Raw genomic sequence first — 20351 nt, 5'->3', positions numbered from 1 at the left:
TCCGGTCGAAAAAGGAGAGTGAACAGGAACAACAACAAAAAATCAAATGGGACCCTTTTATGACCGAAACGAAATAAATTTAAATTTTTAAATACAAACTATACTCGTGTATGTACCTCACCCATATCCATATTATTAAAACCAACACACACAAATGCTCACACCATCAATATTATGCAGACGAATTATCCCATTTTTAAAATTTGATCCTTGGCTTTGTTGCATTTTCATTTCAACAAGGACGAGCGACGCATACCTAATTACCCTCTTTGACCCCTTGGACATCAATAAATATACATACGTACCTAAATATTGCACATCAAGTATAAAAAGGTCCTTTTTGCACTGCAATCATAGTGTGATGGAGAAATAAGCAATAAGGATATTGAATTTATCCCTTGTGCATGGGTGTAATGTAAATCCTTTTTTTGCATGGGTCTATTTAATGTTGTCGCGTGTCAAACCGAATTTGCGTCCACTAGAAGGGGTCTCCTCACCATCACCACACACAACTCCAAATATTGACCACCATATTAAATTCAAACAGGATATGGCTACATTTATGTATATATACGAGCAGTCTGAATGTATACAGCATCAAGGATATCGATTTTTATGTCTGGTATTGATTTGCCAAAAATGCACATACAAAATTCTGACTGAGGGGATTTCTCTTGATAAAGTTGGGGTGGGTATAGTTTTTGTGGCAAAATTAGTTCCATTAACTACCATATAGACATACATACACATACATATTATATATAATAAAATCTATAAACAAGGACTACGAGTACGACTGCTAAAATAAAAGAGGATTTCTTTTTCTATTTTTGGAATCTAATATCCCCCCCAAAAAACAACGAAAAAAGGAAACAAAATTAAGAAGAACAAACCCAAAATAGGATCCAATTCCACTTGATGAGAAGAAGAGAAAAGAGGCAAAAACTCTCCTCAGACATAAGTGGAATGGGTTAACGTTTTTCTTTCTAATTATCTCGTCTAAGTAGGTATTTGTTTTTATTTTCATATATACCTACACACAAAACTACTACTATATAGGGATTCCTTTCAATGCGCATTATCCTTTTACAGAGGTGATGTTATATTAGCCACCAAAATAATGAATCTTGAATCTTGAAGATGATGAAGGATTCTTATGTTCGCTCTTTTCTCTCTGAGTTGAATATTTATAGAGTTTTGTTTAATGGTGTCGATGTCCTTTTTTTAACTCCATTTGAGTTGATTTTTTTGTTTTATGTCCGAACTACAAGCTGCACCTTGGGACGGGGTTTTGGTAATAAATTATCTTCAAAGTCCTTAAAAATGAACACACTTCAAATTAATACAAAGAAGCAAACAACCAAAAACCATCCGCTCAAACAACATAAACATATCCTTAAATCCTTGGTGTTAATGAAATAGCTACTTGAATGGTTGAAAGTCGTCTCGCGACGCGTCTTATGGTCTTCATTCTTTTTTGTATTGTACGAACAACATGTCCATATTTTGTGCTCTCTGACTCTGACTGAAATGTTTGTGCTGTGCGCTATGTGTGAAAAAGGACTCTTTTCAAAAACCAGGTGGTAGGTGTAGATGTGTGTTCTTGCTTGTTGCACGTTTTGGTCAGCTGGTGTTATACTCTCGTCATTGTCAATACATTGTAGGTAAACCTACAAAGTGTTAGTACCTTTAAGACTTGTCTATGTCCATATCAAGTCGATGGCATTTGACCGGTTGATATTGATTTTTTTATTCTCACTCATTTCGGGGCCAAAACAAGACTTGAGGACCTACCTACAAACCTATCGGTCTATCTATCTATCTACACCTAAACCTATATAGAGAACGTATTAAAGTTTATATTTTACGAGTGCATTGCGATGTTATGACCGACAGGGACGGCTAACGTATACTTTTTACATTATGCAGCGCAATATGGTCATAAGAGAATGAAAGTCGTAAAAGTATCCTGATGGCAGTTGCATGAGTCATAAAATTAATTAAAATGTTTTCTTCGTACATTTTTTTATTTGGTTTTATTTTTTGTTGATGTCATTGATCTAATGCAATTTTGTGGTTAATTTCAAAATGTTAATTTTTTGTTTGTATTTTTATTTGCAGATATCAGTCGGTTGTCGAGATCTCCATCGCCACTGCAAAGTAATGGTAAGTTCAACTTTTTTCTTATATATAGATTTTTACATAAAAGGCACTGTTTCCAATTAGAGGTTTCATTTTGATATTAAAAAAAGAAGAATTTTTTAAGACAAATCAATAGATTTTTATTTTATTTTGTAAAGGAAAAGGTATGCTATTAGCTTATGAAAAACAATATCAGCCAATTGGTAACTGCGGTTAGGGTTGCAGCACCATACCCTTTTCATGAAATTTTGTATGTCCAATTCTAACATTGCTTGGATGACACGTAGTGATACCGCAGCGCCACCGAGTTATTCGTTGAAAGAATGTTGATAATATCTTTTAATTCACCGCGAATGTTGTCCTTCAAGTGGTCAATAGTTTCTGGCTTATCGGTGTCCGAGGCCAGTGACTTCAGACAGGCCGATTTACTGCTCCGTAATATGAAAATATGTGGTTACCAAACGTTTCCTTCAATTTCTCAATTGTGGCACAAACTGTGCGACATGTTCCTCCCCGTATTATTAAAACTACATCCTCCACACAAGCATGCGTCAGTTTATGCAGGAAATGTACGGCAGCTTTTTTTATTTACGTATCCAATAAACCAATAGCTTCATCGCTAAACACAATTAGCGCGAAACGAATTTGGAACAGAAAAACGGTTTCCAAAATTTGGTAAAATAGTTCAGGTATCAGCCTATTTAAGTTTAAATGAGTTAAACGAAAATAAAAATAGATCACCTTACAGCTGACAAAATGCCGGCCAGTTGAAATAGAGTTGCAAACTTAAAGTTCTATACCCCTAAAACAAAGATAAGTACTATTTTAACAAGGGAAGATCTGACAGTGCTATTGCCGGTCAAGAAGTTCACCCAAAATAACTTTATAGCTTTTCGAATTTGTGACTGAAAAATTTTCACCATTTTAGTAGTAAATTTTAAAACTTTCAATGCGTTGTTGAAGCACGTACCATTCCTTACATTTTTAGTAATGACGTGATTTTCACTTGTAAAATTCTGAAATACGACAGTTTCAGAATTGAAACTATTATATTAAAAATCTGTTAGAACAGTCCTAAGTTTAAGACTGCAATTAAGACTGACTTAGTTTATTAACGTCTTATGTTCAGGTAAAATATGGTTAAATTTTAAAGGCCGATGTTGATTTTAAATTAAACACAAATTATATATGGAATTACTGTCATTTATTATTATTATGATATAATTGGTTAGTTCAGTCATGAATGAAACAAAATATTGGCCAAATGGCCGCGAAAACTTCAGCGACACACCACAATCCTATATGGTCCAAATAACTTAGATTTTTTGCTTTTAATGTGCAGAATAATAGCATAGAGCTCTTTAACTACTGCTGGCTTATTGACGTACAACTTGTTTTTCCGACAATGAAAAGTTAATTATCATCTCACGATAACAAACACCATTCACAATAACTGCCTGACTGGCCTTATTTTAGAAAAAATACAGCCCGATGATTCAGCCAGCCCATAAACCGCACCAAAAATTCAATCTTTGTGGGGCAATTGGATCATCCACTGTTACCATTCCTTACCACCATTCTGGCTATTGATGACAAACTGACGCTTGAAATGGTCAAGAGGCTTTACTTCTTGAGTCAATTGCGCCTTTTAAGCGTGTAAATTCAAGTATTAATGCATAATGTTCATCAACGACGAGCATGAGATGTGCAGTAGCACGACGACTAGTTGAAGTGGACGGTTCTTCAACCACTCTATCGCAAACATCGGCAATGTTTTCAGCGGTACGCTATGTACGAGAATGCACTGGTGTTTTCAAATTTTCTACAGATGTTTGCTCGAATTTTATTAAATTGGCCGAAAAAATCAAGGAGTGAATTTTGGTTTGAAAGCCCATTTTCATATTTCCATGGTTCGAATTGAGTTAGTGTGAAATTGAGAAATGTCAAATGAAATGCAGAACAAAACTTGATGTTTAGTTGTGGTTCATATTCGAACTTCGGCCCTTAAAATTATACACCCTTCACTTTTTAAAATTGTTTACAATTTGCTTACTCTCTGCATTTCTATAAATATAAAAATTTTTACACTTATTTTCAGTAAAGTAAATTTTTAATTGAATATCCTTGTTCCAAAAATTCCAACAAATTTATGAGTACCTACCTAACCTACATATGCTGGACTCGCGTGCCTAAAATTTTATTACTCTTTTTCGAAGACCCTTTTCAATTGGTTTAAAATTGACACATCACTAAAACGATATTCTCACTTTTCAAAAATCCAAGAAACCTCTTTACGAAACGATTACACATTCGAACCTAATCGATCCTCTTAAAGAAAACACCAAGACCCTCTCTCGCACTTACTTAAGCTCTCCTCCATCATCAATAAATTCGTTTCAGTCTTCATTTTTAAAATTCTAAAAGTGGGCACCCTCTCGTTTTTGTTGTGAAGAAGATGAAGATAGGGGTAAGAATATCCATTTTCTGGATGTTTTGAAAAACACCCCTCTGTCCAAAAATTAACATCTGCTTACAACAAACAAAGCAAATCCAAAAAAGAAATCTAAATCAATGTTGTGATCCCACAAAGAATTCATACCAAATAAAACCTTTTGTTTAAAATAAAATAAAAAGGATTCAAATTCACTCTATCTCTCTCCCTTATATTTGATTAAGGGTTTGGTTTTTGTTTTTGTCGAAAGTGAGACACAAGTTCTTCACACTTTCTTAAGGAAGATCGTAAGAGGATTTAATATACCCATAGCACCCTTTCCATCGTCGAAGTTTTAGCCTACTGCATAACTCACTTTTTCTTTCTTAAGATGTCAATTTAGTCCTTTTTTGTTGTTGACAAAATATTTACAAGGACGAAATTCAGAGTGTGCCAATCGTTTGTTCTTTTTTTCAAGTTCCAGACGATACAGATGTGCATAACCCTCAAATTAGGTATAATAAAAACCTAGAAAAGGAGTTAGGGCATGTTCGAGAGAGGTACCTTTAAAAGCAAAAGGATAAAACACCAAACACACATGTGAATTTTGATCGAATCCTTATAGACACATGAATAAAAAATGACTTCGGAGGAAAAACATATTTACATTTTATTTGCATGGTGGTCAGTCTATAAAGATTCAAATTCAAGAAAAAGAAAACGAAGAAAAAAAAGGACGAATTTTATAGCGAATTTGAATTCCAACAGGACATTCACTGTGATTTGATGGTATATAATGGTCAGTGATGCAGATATCGAGTTCTTTTTTGTTTGAGTAAAAATATTTATAGTACAAACTCAATGCGGAACATCTGTTTCTCATCCGCACACATTATATATTATATGGATTTCCATATTGAAATAGGACACGTTTCGTCCTTTTTGCAGTACGTGATGATTTTTCAAGCATTCATATGCAGAATATCGCCAGGATGCGGTATATGTTCGTATATAGTGGCTCCATTCAAATGACCATTTGAATATTCGATGAATGTGTATATTTTTGAATTTCAAAGATTTTTCTCCTTCTCCTGCTCCTTTTTCTATGCTTTTATACGATTATTATTCATGTCCTTTTTTGGCTAACCTATAAGTGAGTCTATATATGCATCAGAGGAGGAAAAAAAGGATACGAATTTGCAAACCTAGTTTCACACCTTTTGAACATCGGCATCAAGGATAAATGTGTATACAGCGGTGGCGAGTACATTTGAATAAAACCAATCGAATGAATTCAGGGGTGGAATTGAAAATTTGTTTTTCATCTGGCAAACTCCTAGAGAAAGGATAGCAAACATTCACAAAGAGAAAGAGCAAGAAAAAATATCCATATAAATGTATAAATGTTCTTTTTTGACGATTGATTATTTATGCATTCGTTTGGTGTTTGAAAATGAAAATAAATATCCTTTCAGCACTCCCAAGAAAAAAAATAATATATACATTCGTCAAGGACTCGTCAGTCCATCAGGTCTCTTTGAAAAACGATCGAAAACATGAAAACTCAATTTCCCATATACTGAATGTCTATAAAGTATTCTTGTTAAGGTAAATGTTTGGAACCATATGCATTGTGTAGAAAAAGAGTCCTTTGAAGTGTATGCGAAATGTTTTCTTTGAATTTCACTCTTTTTTTCGTCCTGAATTATTGTTTTTTTTTGCTACTGTGCGGTGATGGTAACCAGTGGACTATGAAATTGACCAATTTCCATTCCAATATCACAAAGAGGTATATCTCTGGCTATGGGTAAGGGGTTTACATATATTTGGTTTTTCTATATGAATAATGTCCATTAAGCAATAGGACTCAAGGGACATAGTTTGGTATCCTTCTCGAGAGTGACGTTTTGCATAAAATTTTAATTTTACCCTGACTCCTTAAAGGGTCTGGAAAATCGATCAAAATTATTCTATGTGTCATGCATATCAATTCTTGACTTTTATTGACGTTTGATTTCATATTTTTCTTTCTTTTTTTTTTCTTTCGTTTACAGTTTCTGATGATGGGGATAGTGTTGGAAATACAAGTGACCGTTGTCGGTCACCTCTAAGCCCACCCAGACACCACCACCATCACCTCCACCATCAAGAGAATGAAACTACAGAAGCTCTTAACCTCACCAGCGACAATTCTCGACACAGTGAAACCCCACCTCCTGCATCGGCGATGGTTATGAACACAACTCCAACTTCCTCCCTGCAGATTCCCAATTTGCAGGCTGGACTTGTGCCGAATGCATTGGGTTCCCTAATGATGCAGAATCCTCTGTTGGCTGGAGCCGGTCTGAATACGATCTCGCCGCAGGACTTTAGTGCTTTCCAGCAGGCTCTGCAAGCACAACAAGTAGCCCTTCAGCAGCAGTTCCAGAACTACATGGAACTCATTCACAACGGAGCGGTAGGAATGCCAAAGGATGACCCTGCAGTTGCAACCCAAATTGCAGCCGCCCAGTTCCTGCTTCAGAATCGAGTTCAAGCCTTGTCACAAGCAGCCCAACAGTTACAAGCTCTGCAGAAGCAGCAGCAACAACACACCCAGCAACATGAGATCCATCAACAAATACAGCAACTTCCAAATATTCCAACGACAGTCAAGTCTCACATAACATCGACGTCAACGCCGACACATCGCATGAGTCCATTGAACAGTCCGTCGAGTAGTCCTCTGCACCATCAGAACACACCGATTGGTGGTAATGGGGGTTATGGTGTTAACAATCAAGTGACTCCACCAAATAGTGGGAGTCTGAAGGTGGGTGGCATTCTGACACCGGGCACTCCTAGTGGCGCACCACAAACACCGCAAATGCCAAAAAATATGACTGTCAATCAGCAGCGTGCCGCTGGTGAACCCTCCCCCGAAGAGACCACCGACCTGGAAGAGCTAGAACATTTTGCGAAGACATTCAAACAGAGACGGATAAAGTTGGGCTTCACTCAAGGCGATGTGGGTTTGGCGATGGGAAAGCTATATGGCAACGATTTCTCACAGACGACCATATCGCGTTTTGAGGCGTTGAATTTGAGCTTCAAGAACATGTGCAAGCTGAAGCCGTTGTTGCAGAAGTGGCTGGAGGATGCTGACCGGACTATATCAAGCACTGGAGGGTAAGCATCATGTTTCTTATATTTTCATCACTGTAGAATTGTGATTTTGATCTAGAAACGAGTGGACCAGTTTTGCTAAAATCGAAATATTTTTTTTTCTTTTTGTCTTTAGAGTTTTTGATCCAGCAGCTCTTCAAACTACCGTCACGACTCCTGAAATCATGGGGCGCCGACGAAAGAAGCGCACCTCCATTGAAACCTCCATCCGAGGTGCTCTCGAAAAAGCCTTCGTCCTTAATCCCAAACCAACCAGTGAAGAGATCAGCCAACTAGCCGATCGACTTTGTATGGAAAAGGAAGTTGTCCGTGTGTGGTTCTGCAACCGTCGGCAAAAGGAGAAACGTATTAACCCCTCGATGGACAGTCCGACGGGAGCGAATGGTGGCAGTGAATCACCTTATATGATGATGCACTAAGTCAACAAGAAAAGAGCAGATTTTTTTGCAATCGAATGAAGAAAGCAAGCGAAGAGACACCCTTTCTTGCTAATCTTTAAAAAAAAATACATGTACAGGTAAGTTAAATCCATTATTTCATTTTTTTTTACATTTATATCATATTTTAAATACAAATATTATTAACAATTAACTTAAATAATAATTTAATATTGTTTATTTTTAATTTTTTTTCTAATAGGTAACTAGACACACATCAAACCTAAAATAGAATTAAATAAAATAAAATAGAAATAGCCCTGAATTAATACTAATCTTAGTATTTTAAGTATGTGTAAAATTTATATTAATTATAAATAAGAATATTTAAAAAAAATTATAGAAGTATTAAACTTTTATATGTTTTTTTGGCTCATTTACTGAGTTTCTAATTGGAAAGCAAACATAAAAACAGAGACCGTAAAATTTAAAAACAAAATAAACTAACTTTCAACTAAATTTAAACAAAGTTTAACAAAAAACGTAATTATTTAATATTTTTTTATATAATTATTTAATTTTTTTAATTTTAAAACTGTCGTTTTTTTATTGGTGTACCTCTGAAACTAATTTACTTAAAATTTTTATTTTAAGTTTTTTTTTTTAATGTAAACGACTCTTGATGTTTTCCTTTAAAGTTATATAAAAAAACAAAAACTTATTAATTATAGTAGCTGTTGTGTCCAAATTGTAAAATGTATAAACTGATAAGATTAATAATTTTAATTTTGTTCTTTTGTAAAAGTATTAAAATTAATTATTGTATAGTAATGAATACTGTGATAATAAATAATGATTTATGAAAAAAAAAATAAAACTAAGAAATAAATCGCAATTGGAGAAATAAAATAAAGAAAAGAAAAATAAAAAGTTACAACTTGATAAATTAATATGATATGTTTTTTTTTAATGTTTTGCTTTGATTCAAAAATTAAAGGTAAGCTTAAAACGATTTTTTTAAGACAATCTTAAACTCTCACAATCAAATGGATTTTAATGGCAGTTTTAAAAATAAATACACTAAAATGTGCTATGAACGGATCTAGTGCAGTGGAGTGCAATAATGTGGTTCAAATTTTAATTTAAATACTTTTGAGGGCTTTCAAATGGTAAGTAAAAGTGTTACCAACCCTTAAGGACCAATGAAAAAGTGAAGTTTATAAAACCTAATAAAAATTGAAAGCCTTAAAACGGATAACATTCTCAAAATAAGTTTACTAAGTTGCTTTTAGAAAATAAAGATATTTTATTCGAAAAATTTAGTGAAACCTTGAGCTATGATATAAAAGTTTATAAATGGAAATAAACCTCAGAACAGGCAATAGTTTGAAGCAAGTAATAGATGCACCTTCGCGATACCATTTAACGATTCAAAAACATTATTTATACTTTGTTTACAATTTTTAGTGAGCTCGGCCGTGGTGCGCGCCGGCGATGTTATACACGGAGACTCAACTGAGAATCGTAATCACTTTTCTTTCACTTGAAAATACATCGTTTATCATTTACTACCAACAATTGGCCTTAACGAAATTTCCTGCCGCAAATGTCAATTAAATATTGACAAATATGTAAACTGCTTTTTTTTATTTTATACAAGAATTTTAAGTATAAATTTATTGAACATTTTTTGAAAACTAGAAATATTCTTGACATATCACTTTTTAATGACAATTCCTTTATAAATCAAAAAGTTCAAAATTATAGTTTTTTTGCGACATTTTTACAAAATTGTCAAATTGTTTATGGAACAGATTTTGACAGTTGTTGAGTGGTAAATTAACGAATTTTCAGCTGTTGCAGTTGTCAATGTTTATGAAATAGGCCAAAGCACTTTCAAGAATGCATTTCTTCCATTGTACTTAAAAAAGAATCTGTTCAAATTGTTCTGTTCCCACCCTTGACGGAAATGTTGGTGTAATGAAAATAACGTGCGCGTTTCCTGAACCTTATACAAGCGTCAATATGGTCCAAACTTAGCAAAGATTTTGTGCAGGAATATTATGAATTCCGAAACTTTCGAGCTGTTGAGAAAGATAACTTTTTGCATTAAAGGAAAACAGGAGCGGTAACAACTTCATTTCGAATTACACTTCTTTTCAAAAAAGTCACTATTTAAGCTTCAATTCGAAAATTAGTTCATACAAAAGCGGGTAGGGAAATAAATAAAACAAGTTGCTTTTAAGATATCAGTAGGGTTTAATGTATAATTGATAGGACTATCAATGACATTTTGAGTGAAATATAAAATACCAACGTTTAAATGGTCTCCGCGGCTTCATTGGGGGGTGGCGTGCATTTAAATCGTCCAGTTTTCGATGACTTTAGCGCATATATCAGACTGAATTTAACCGATTGGATCGATTATTATGTCTTTGAGGGCTACTGTGAAATTGCGAGATCTGGTTGCCTATTTCCTTCAACACAGCTTAAAATAAGTATGTCATAAGACCGCTCGAACAGAATATCGATTGTGTCTTGAGCTGTGTCGAATTTGCTGAAACCATATGTCTTCGGTATCCATATCATCCCATTGAGGCAACGAGAAGTTGGTGATCATCGAACTATAGGGATCAACGTTGACGGTGATGGCCCGAACAGCATTATTTCCGAACAAGTAAGAATCGATGACGCCTCCAGCCCAACATCCAAACCAAACAGTTACTTTATTCAAATGAATTAGTACCGCGGGAATCTCGCTTGTTTTGGTATCGTTTCAAAGCCAAAAATTTGTGTCATTCACGTCCCCATTAATGGAAAAATGGGCCGCATTGTCGAAGATGATTCTCATCCAAAATTGGGATCAACTTACAACCCGTTTTGATTATGAAATTTTATCATTTATACTTTTTGCAAATAGTTGTCAAAATCAAACCGTCCCAATTGGAAAACCCTTTATTTCGCAATTTTGTTTGTTCCGCTGAGCTTTGATTTTGGTTTCTGTAAAAGTTTCGATCAGGAAACAGCTGTAAGTGTCAAAATAATGTATGAGTAACATAAAATCAGTGAATGCCTTACGCTGTACGAATAATATTAAATGTTGTCCTTTAAACAAGAATAGACTACCACCTGAACAACTCTTTAAAATTGTGCAAATTTATTTTAAAATTCATGGTTCTGTTCAATACGAATGAAGCTCAGTTTTGGTTGAATACTTACTTACTTAAGGTGGCGCTACAGACTGTGTGAACTAGGGTCTCACCCAACAAACTTCCCCATCTAGCTCAGTCCCTAGTCTCCAGTTTGGCGCTCCAAGTTGGGTGAGGTCACTTTCCACCTATGAGCACCACCTGATCAGCGGTCTTCTAGTTTCGGTTGAATAAATACTCCAATACACAAAACTGTCTAGAGCGATGATAATCCTCAAGTGTATGGTGACCCACTGTTCATACAAAAAACTTACTTTTTGGTGTGCCATAAGACGGAATAATTGGTCCGTACTTCTTTAAAAACAATGCTGGCCAGAACTTTACAGTGTCTGCCAATAAAACCATGATTACTGACCTCTGCGTTCATCAATTGAACAACCTTGATGTGCAAAACTGGGATTTTAACAGGATGGCGACAACATGTCACACAGCTCTTACCACAAGGCATTTATTGAAGAAAAAGTTTGGCAATTGCATAGTTTTACTTTGGGACCAGTGAATTGTCCTCCAGGTTCATGCTATTTAACGTCGATTGACTATTTGCCGTGAGTTTGTATGAAGCCGCTACTCTAAACCAATAAGCCCGAAACTATTGACCGGTTAAAGGACAACATAATACGACGCATAATTGCCGAAATACGAAATACGGCTATCAGAAACGTTGGAAAAAATCAGCGAAAAATGGACCTGCAGACTATAGAATACTTTCGAAGCAGCAATTTCGGTCATATGCGTCATATGTCAAGGTTCTGTGCAGAAACTTTAGTCGCTTTCTTAATATGTACTATATGAGCCTATAACGATTTATTTGTCTCTAAGTATGTCTTGCATACGCAAAGAGAATTTGTTCCTCACGCACCCTCATTCTCAAATATGTCTCAAAGTATTATTAGGCGGTGAGTAACAAGTAAGAAGATGTCAGAAATACGTTGAATAGTAAAATTTGTACCGAAAACGCAACTTTAATACTAGGTACATTATACAAGTAGAAGCTGGTTCTAGGACAAACACTTTTTTCAATGAAATATAGTAGAGGTATACATTTAGTGGAAATCAATTCAAAAATCATTGATACTTTAATTTCGAAACTAAATTCCTGGTTTACGGACCACTGTAGTTAAACTTAAGACTGAAATGAAAGGCTGTTTTATTTTAATTGCTCAAAACCCAATAAACAAATTATCATATATTAATTTTTCATAGTTATCAGAGAAAGCAAAAACGCAGGCCCAAACTTAAGACACAGAGTATACCAGTAAACCTTAGTTCAAGATGACTGAGTAAAGTACTTCGAAATGAAAATCGTTGAGTGTAGAAACTATATGCACAAGTACTTTGTCTCAGACTGTTAAGTATTCTTCATAAGTCAGTAGCCTGTCAAAAAAAGAAGAAGATCATTTAAATTGTGTTGACAGAAAACGCAACAAAATATTCAAAGAACTTCTTAACTGTATCACTACTTCCATAAATCAAGAGACTGTGCGTGTTATTTTTTTAATACTAAAGTTCCATTCCTCTATCGTTGATATCCTCCCAAGCATATCTTTTAAATAAAAATTAGCATTCCTTACATTTGTGTTAATTGCAAAATAATATTCTTCAATCTATCTTAACTGTGATATGGAGTGCTCTCGGCTATCATTGAAATTGTGTTGAAAACGCACCAAAGTTTTTTTTATTGTAAGTATTGTTTTTTTATAGGTAACAATAAATTATAATAAACTATCATTTATATTCTTGTGTGCTTCTTCTCTTAAATACTTACTTAATTAAAAAACAAAAGAAAACTATTTTGCAATTGCTTTATAAGTCCATTAAATACAAGTTTCTATCTGCATCTATAGGTTTACAGATCTTCCCTTTTATAATCTTTTTGTTGCTGAATATGCATTAAGGAAATGTCAATTCACCTCCACTGCCATCTATCGGGTTGAATCTCCATGACTGATGCATGTTCTTATATATGATTATAATGATAACTATAAATTTGAATTCGAGACTATGCCTATGCCTTTGACTTTGGCTCTGAAGCAAGAAGCAAAGAAGCCTGAAGATATATCAATGTGCATGAAAGATACTCTACTTTACTTAACTGACTGAGTTAGATGCCAATCTGCACGTTTTCCTCCTTAAATCATCCACTCTGATGATTTTAATTGCTCATACTCAGACTTTTCCCTCTCCAACTTATTTTATATTTCCATTTCCAGACTTACAAATAAAAGATCCCCTCGGGTCCCACTTTGCATCAGTGCAGTGCAGTGCAGTGCTGCTTCCCTCCCGCATATTATATGCATGCATCTATCTTTTATATACGAATACGAAGATTCCATGAATTAATTTCAATTTTGCATGTTTCGTTATTAATTTTATTTTTTTTTATTATTTTATTTGAATTGCGGTGTCGCTTTAATTTCCATGGAAGTATATTAAAAACTTTTGTCTGATTGTAGCTTTATTATTGTTGTTGTAGTTGTTGTTTTATGGATTTTAACTACGCGCGCGGCTGCCTTTTTGCAAACGATTCGGGTTAATTTCCACCCTCGGCTTCAGATGAAAGAGCGCTAACGCTAAGCCTCTGTCTCATTCGTCACACTTGTCAAGTTCAGAGATGCATCCGCTAAATATAATATGACTATTTATAAAAGCAAGCCAACCTATGCTAAGGAGGTCTATAATACTTTGTGGGTATAAGTAACGTATAAAGTGCGCGGCTTGGCGTTGGAAATTGTGAAGGCGGATTAATTATGTTGACGCGCGGTTCTCCCGAGACGGCTAAACAAATGAAGGCGCCATTTGTTTTTGAAGGTTAAGACACTTCAAATGGTGTGACCATCAGCATGACACAATTTAACTGATTTTTTTTAATTTAAAATTTAAACAAAAGTTTTATAAAAATACACTTAAATATTATTATTATTTATTATTTTTTTGTATCAATTATCCATATTAACATTTTAAATGCGAAAGTAACTCTGTCTGTCTGTCTGTCTTATAATCAATCACGCCTAAACTACTGAACCAATTTGTTCGAAATTTGGTATAAACATATTTTGATACCCGACAAAACTACATAGGATACTTTTTAAGCCAAGAAAATGGCACATTCAGGTGGGCCGATCGCTTTTTCAAACTCCACAAATAATAATTTTAAACCTTAACTTTGCTAAGCTCAACCTTTTATCGACAAACACGAGCCATGAGGGTACAACAAATAATTCACTGGATCTGTCTTCTACTTCTGATAATTCTGTTTTGGCTGAAGTGCGGGGCCAGTGCGTGGGCCGGGGTCACACGCGGTAGAATACCCAATAGAGTTTCTTAATTCTTTGGAATTATCAGTGGTGCCTTCTCATAAGTTGAGATTTAAGGTTGGTGTTCCAGTCCTGTCAATGGGAGATCTTGACGCACCAAAGTTTTGTAATGGTACACGGACGAAATATTTTAAAAGCTATAATCATGACTGAAATACCAAAAGGAAAAAATGTTTTAATTCCCCGCATTCCGATAATTCCAACCGATTTGCCGTTTCAGTTTAAGAGATTGCAGTTTCCTCTGAAAGCAGCATTTGCAATACCAATAAGTAAAGCTCAGGCATACGCTGAAAGTTAAAGGTGTAAATTTGGAAAAAAACTGTTTTCCCCATGGGCGATTATATGTAGCGTGCTCACGAGTCTCAAACCAACAAATTCTTTACGTTCTGGCTAAGGAAGGAAAAACAAAAAACGTTTTATATTAAAATGTATTGCAGTAACTTACCTTCGTCTTAAAATGTTTAAACCTAACCTTAGCTATGACAATCACACTAAGTATGGCCTCATCCCATGTCAGAACAATTGAAACATACGTACAGCTCAGGTTTTTTCATTCTACTATCCAAAAAAAATATAATGCGGACAAAGCCGCAGGTAAAAGCTAGCATTATTATAAAACTGAATTTTTATGCAAACAAAGTCTATTCTATTCGCTTAAAGGTTAATGTTTAATGCGACGAAGGACAGATTCTACTTTAAATGGAAGGCGTGCATTTTTGTTAAGGGTGCAGCTTTTGAAATATAAAACGCAATAATTTTGGTTTATCCAAAACAACGTAAGATCTTTTTTTTGCTCGTTGTGATTAACCATAAGATCACTAGTAAATAATAAACTTAAAAACACTAGCAGCAAGACTATCGGCTCTTGCTTGAAAGTAATTTTGAAGTTTCAAAGCTTATAGCTTAATTTAAATTACACTGGTAGACTTTTTGTCCGTCCCACAACCAAAACAATACTTTTTTAAATGATGAAGATGCCCTTAAATGTCAAATCTCTCTCTGTGTATCACAACAGCTTAAAAAAATGTTGCCCTTTAAAATGCTAAAAACAACCAAAAACGAAGTTTAAGTTTAAACTTAACATTTCTCTTTCTTCTAGACACAATTTAAATTATTTTAGTATCTTACTTTGTTTTTATAAATTCTCACTAGTTATGAGTTATTTGACTCTGTATAAAGTTTTTGAAAAAAACCTTTAATTTGATACTTTCAGAGTTTTAAAAATCCAGTTTAGACTTAATTTTTAGCGCTGATTTCGATTCCAAACTTTAATTTTAACATTTTATTCAAAATTTAAAAATACTCTATTTTCAATATTACTTTCACACTGTTTTGAAGCCGAACGAGCTACAAACACAACGTTTTTAATAAACTGTCCACTCAAAAGTTGACCGAAAATCCAATTTTTATTTAAAAATAGTGTTTAGTGACGAAGCTCATTTTTAATTGAATGGATACTAGTACAACCAAAACTGCTGGTTTTGAAGTAAAAAAAAAAAAACAAAAGCACCAAAAGAGCTACGAATGCATTGGTGATGGCGGAATTATTAAGCCATTTTTCTTGCAAGAAAATTGTGAATAAGAGAACTGGACTTGCAAACAAGACGGGCGAATTCGTTAAATGCTTTCTCTAGACTATTTTTGTGGGGCTATTTTAATTTTCATGCCTACAGCGACAAGCCCGCTCCGATTGACGTACTGGAAACCAACATTGAAACATGTGTTCATAAGATACCGACCGAAAAATATGTATCGAACTTATACTACAGATTCAATTAAAGTTTGACAAAGAGTGTGCCAAGTCAAGTCATATCTCCACTACACCAAATTTAGTACTTTAAAAATGTAATCTCAAACGAAAAAGACACTTAAAAATAGAACCGTTGGTAACACTGAATAAAGGGTATGTACTTTTTTATGTCATTTGCTGTTTTGTTGAATTGATTTGAAAGCTGTGATAAAAGTTGACACGGAAAGAAGTGAATGATAAGTAATTTCATTTTACGAAGTCTAATAAAATACAATCAAACAAAATTAGAATTATCAGAAAGTAGGTTTATACAAATGATAAAGAAGAAGAAGAAGATGAAACAATAAAAAAAACTGCTACATTGTAGCATTTTTAATTGTTCTTTTATATTAATTATACCTATGATTTAACAACATGCAAGTCTCCAATTATTAATGAAGCTACATGCATAAAACACGGCAACATCATACTTTATAGCTTTGCATTCTATATTGTTAAAATAAATCTTACTATCAAAAACATGAAAAACTGAAATTGATATTGTTTAAACATTTATATGGTTTTTTCACACAGTTGTATATGTATATACATACATATGTGATATATGGTCAACTCTAAGGACCATAGAATCTTAACACTTTTTTATAATTGAAATTTGTTTTTGATATTTAGAGGCAAATGCCATTACGAAAGTTAAATTTGTTTCTTTTGATATCAAAATTTAGCTAAAGAGTTACAAAATGTTTGTACTTAAGAGACTAATTGATTTAAACCACAAATTTTGTTTTATAGTTCATTTTTGCTCTGTTCGTTGATGAGATCGTTTTCAATGAACAACCGATTTTTGAAATTATATTTCAGGACACAAACGTTCCCTTGAAGGCATTCCATTTTATTCGTAAGCTCCACCATAGTCATTGAAATTTTAATTTTCAATAATTGCTATTTTGTCAAATGGTTCCCAATAATTGGTTTTAATGATGAAAACCAACGATGTTTGTAACATAGACCCTAAAGTTTAAGCCCTTTCAAAAAGTAAATGATGTTTTGAGAACATATGATCCCTGGCACCAATTTCTTTGAAATTATTTTTAATTTTGGTAAACCAAACTTTTTGTCACAATAATCTACATACATTGGTTTTCAGAGTCCTCACTCACTCACCAGCTGCAGTAAAAAAAATAAATTAAAAAAATAATAAATAACTAGACTTTGTACTCGCTTATCAAGACACTTAAACCTTCTTACACCAAATTTGGTTATATGTTCGCTCACACAATTTCATATCGTCACTTTGACTATTTTTACAGTATTAACTAATCTTGAAACTTGTGCTGGATGAAAATGTAGAAATATCGAATAACCATCAAAAGTTGGTATTTAAAGCACTGAAATCCTTATCAAAAACGTCCTAAGGCATTTTCGGCATCATTTTCCCAACTATTATATTAGAAATTGCAAATCAATAATAACAGATATACGAAGTCCTTGAAGTTTGTCTCTACGTATAATTATTAGTATATAACAAGGTTAGGTGCGAGGATTTAATTCAAAGTGAAGACAATTTCTGAAAAATGTTAATGTGTTAAAAAAAATTAAGTAATAAAAATATGTAAGACCTTAAAAACTCATCATATTAATCATTAATATTATTCATATGCATGGAGAGAGTTCACCGATGTTAGTTCAATTTATTGATCCATCTTCGTACACATCTTTAGAAAAAATATCTACGAAAATATCCTTTGAAAATTGCTTAAATTAAGAAAACTTATTCTTACCAATTCTAGGTTAAAAAAAGACAGAGTAAATTTTCGTACAAAATAAAATGCATATTACGAAGTGTTTTCAAATCAGAGCATATCGTTTGAATCGTGTTTGTTCCGTGGTGTGATGGTTGTGATTTGGACTTTTGTGTTTTCTAAAATCAACAAGATATTCAGAAAAAAGAACGATAATGACCATCCGTGTCTGAAACTCCAAAGAACTTAAGAGATCAGAGATGTACTCAGGACAGCGCAAATAGATCCAGAAGAAGCTACCTTTGACGATGACTTTTATATAATTGAAGATCTGAGGAAAAAGTGCAGGCGGTGGGAGCTGCTTTTCAGCAAGTGTAGAAGGTGAATGTAAGCATGCGCCCCAACCACGACCTGGAAAGCAGAGCCCTACTTAATCACTTTTACCATCGAAATGATATGACACAATGACGATCTGAAAACCGCGGTTTAAGGCAGTTCAATGACGATTCCTTGGCAAATGCCATAATCGCCAAGCAATTTGAACCAAATCCCTTATTAGTGAAGAAGGTTGAGCTTCAGCTCATCTTCAACTCAATGAAAAACAAAAAGTCAGCAGATGTCGATGGTATCCAACGTTGTACTAAGACATTTACCGATGGAGACAATTGAACTTTACACCACGCTCTTCAAAAATGCATATTATTCAGTGCATTGGAAGAATGCTGTGGTTCATCGTCTCCCGAAAAAGGGAAAGGACAACTCCAACCCGTCAAATCTTCGGTCGATAAGTCTTCTTCCGAGTATAAGCTAAGTTTTCGAAAAGATCATCGATAGGGCTCTGAATAAGTGGGCTGCGGACAACAAAATAATTCGGGATAAAAAGTTAGGGTTCAAATCGGGTCATGACACAATTCATGCTGCGTCTAAACTCGTTTCTCATATCCAATGGAATAAATGAAAACAACAATGCACAGGTGCTGTTCTGGTTGATTTGGAAAAGGCCTTTGACACTGTATGGTAAGAGGGTCCTTACCTAAAACTGAGCAGGCTTAGCATAAGCAAGCCATTGTTGTAAACACGTTCTGATATGCTTAACGGTAGAAAGTTTGTTGTCAAAAGTGGCAATGTAACTTCTACCACAACGTTCTTAATTAAAAATGGTCTTCAACAGGGATCGGTGAATTCACCAAATCTCTTCAACATTTACACCAGCGATGTGATAGGTAGTCTTAAAAAAGGCAATTGGGTACGCCGATGATCTAATTGCGTCGTGATTTCGACATGATTCAGTGATATTGCGACGACTGGAAACTGAAATAAATGTCCAGAAGTTGGTGACAATCCTGTTCCGGACTATGTTGGCTAGGGCCACGAGGGATACGTGCGAGAATTGGCGCGAGATGGTCATCGCTGATCTTCACGAGCAGCCATTAGCGAGCAAAAGTGTCGTGAAGTACCTCGGTATCTGGTAAGATCATATTTATATTTCGACAGACACATAAATGCTGCTCTGACCAGGGCCAGAGGAGCCTTCGATCTGAAGAAACGGCTGTTTTTTAGCAGTCGGCTTGACCCCAGAGTGAAAGCCCTCATACGGCCGATGATCGTTTATGGTTGTCCTGTGTGGTTCAACGTTGCCCCTTCCCAGATGGAGAAGTTTCGTGGGTTCGAGCGGCAGTGTTTACGACGCTGTACCAGTTTATATCGAACAGCCGAATCTTCTTATGTGAATTACTATTCCTATAAAACGGAGCTCGAATCAACAGAATTGACAATTTCGTGATAAAACTCTTTCGAGGTCACATTGCAAGAGCTATGTTTTCGACTAACAATTCAATTTTTGGGGCATTCTATCCGAACGAGGAGTATTTTTAGAGTGCACGCTTCAGCTACATTCCACCAGAGGCATTTCTCTTTTTGGATAGATGCGGTCTGATATAGGATAGATTGGCAGTTCTGTTAATCTACCACGTCAGACGACGAACCGTGGATAGGGGTTTTGTACAATCAGGACGTCATGGCACAAGGTGGAGCAGAGCTCCTTCGGTTCAGTAGGGCTGTGTCCGAACGGGATTTCGGAGATAAAATAATTCTGTGTTCGTAAAATATTCGAGGTAACAATTTTTTCTGTAAGTTAATTTTTTGATTTTTAAAAGAAAACCTAAATTGATTTTTATTTAAATTAGACTAGTTTGGTATCACATCACATTTTAGAACAGAA

General features: G+C 34.6%; 1 protein-coding gene across 2 annotated transcripts in view; it reads left to right on the top strand.

The window, feature by feature from the left end:
* Positions 1 to 8842, top strand: part of LOC129950350 (protein nubbin) — an 89239-nt gene extending 80397 nt beyond the window's left edge. Inside the window, exons 2-5 of one of the 2 annotated variants that reach the window (XM_056062261.1) lie at positions 2122 to 2166; positions 6628 to 7741; positions 7854 to 8255; positions 8378 to 8842. In XM_056062261.1, the coding sequence (XP_055918236.1) occupies positions 2122 to 2166; positions 6628 to 7741; positions 7854 to 8157 (1463 nt within the window). In that variant the 3' untranslated portion in view covers positions 8158 to 8255; positions 8378 to 8842. The remainder of the gene's footprint in view (positions 1 to 2121; positions 2167 to 6627; positions 7742 to 7853; positions 8256 to 8377) is intronic. The other variant, XM_056062260.1, reaches the window with a different exon arrangement.
* The last annotated feature ends 11509 nt before the right edge of the window (positions 8843 to 20351 follow it).

This window comes from Eupeodes corollae, chromosome 3 (genome assembly GCF_945859685.1).
Source record: "Eupeodes corollae chromosome 3, idEupCoro1.1, whole genome shotgun sequence".
NCBI lineage: Eukaryota > Metazoa > Arthropoda > Insecta > Diptera > Syrphidae > Eupeodes > Eupeodes corollae.
The sequence above is the reverse complement of the archived record's forward strand: the minus strand, read 5'-3'. Positions and strand labels throughout refer to the sequence as shown.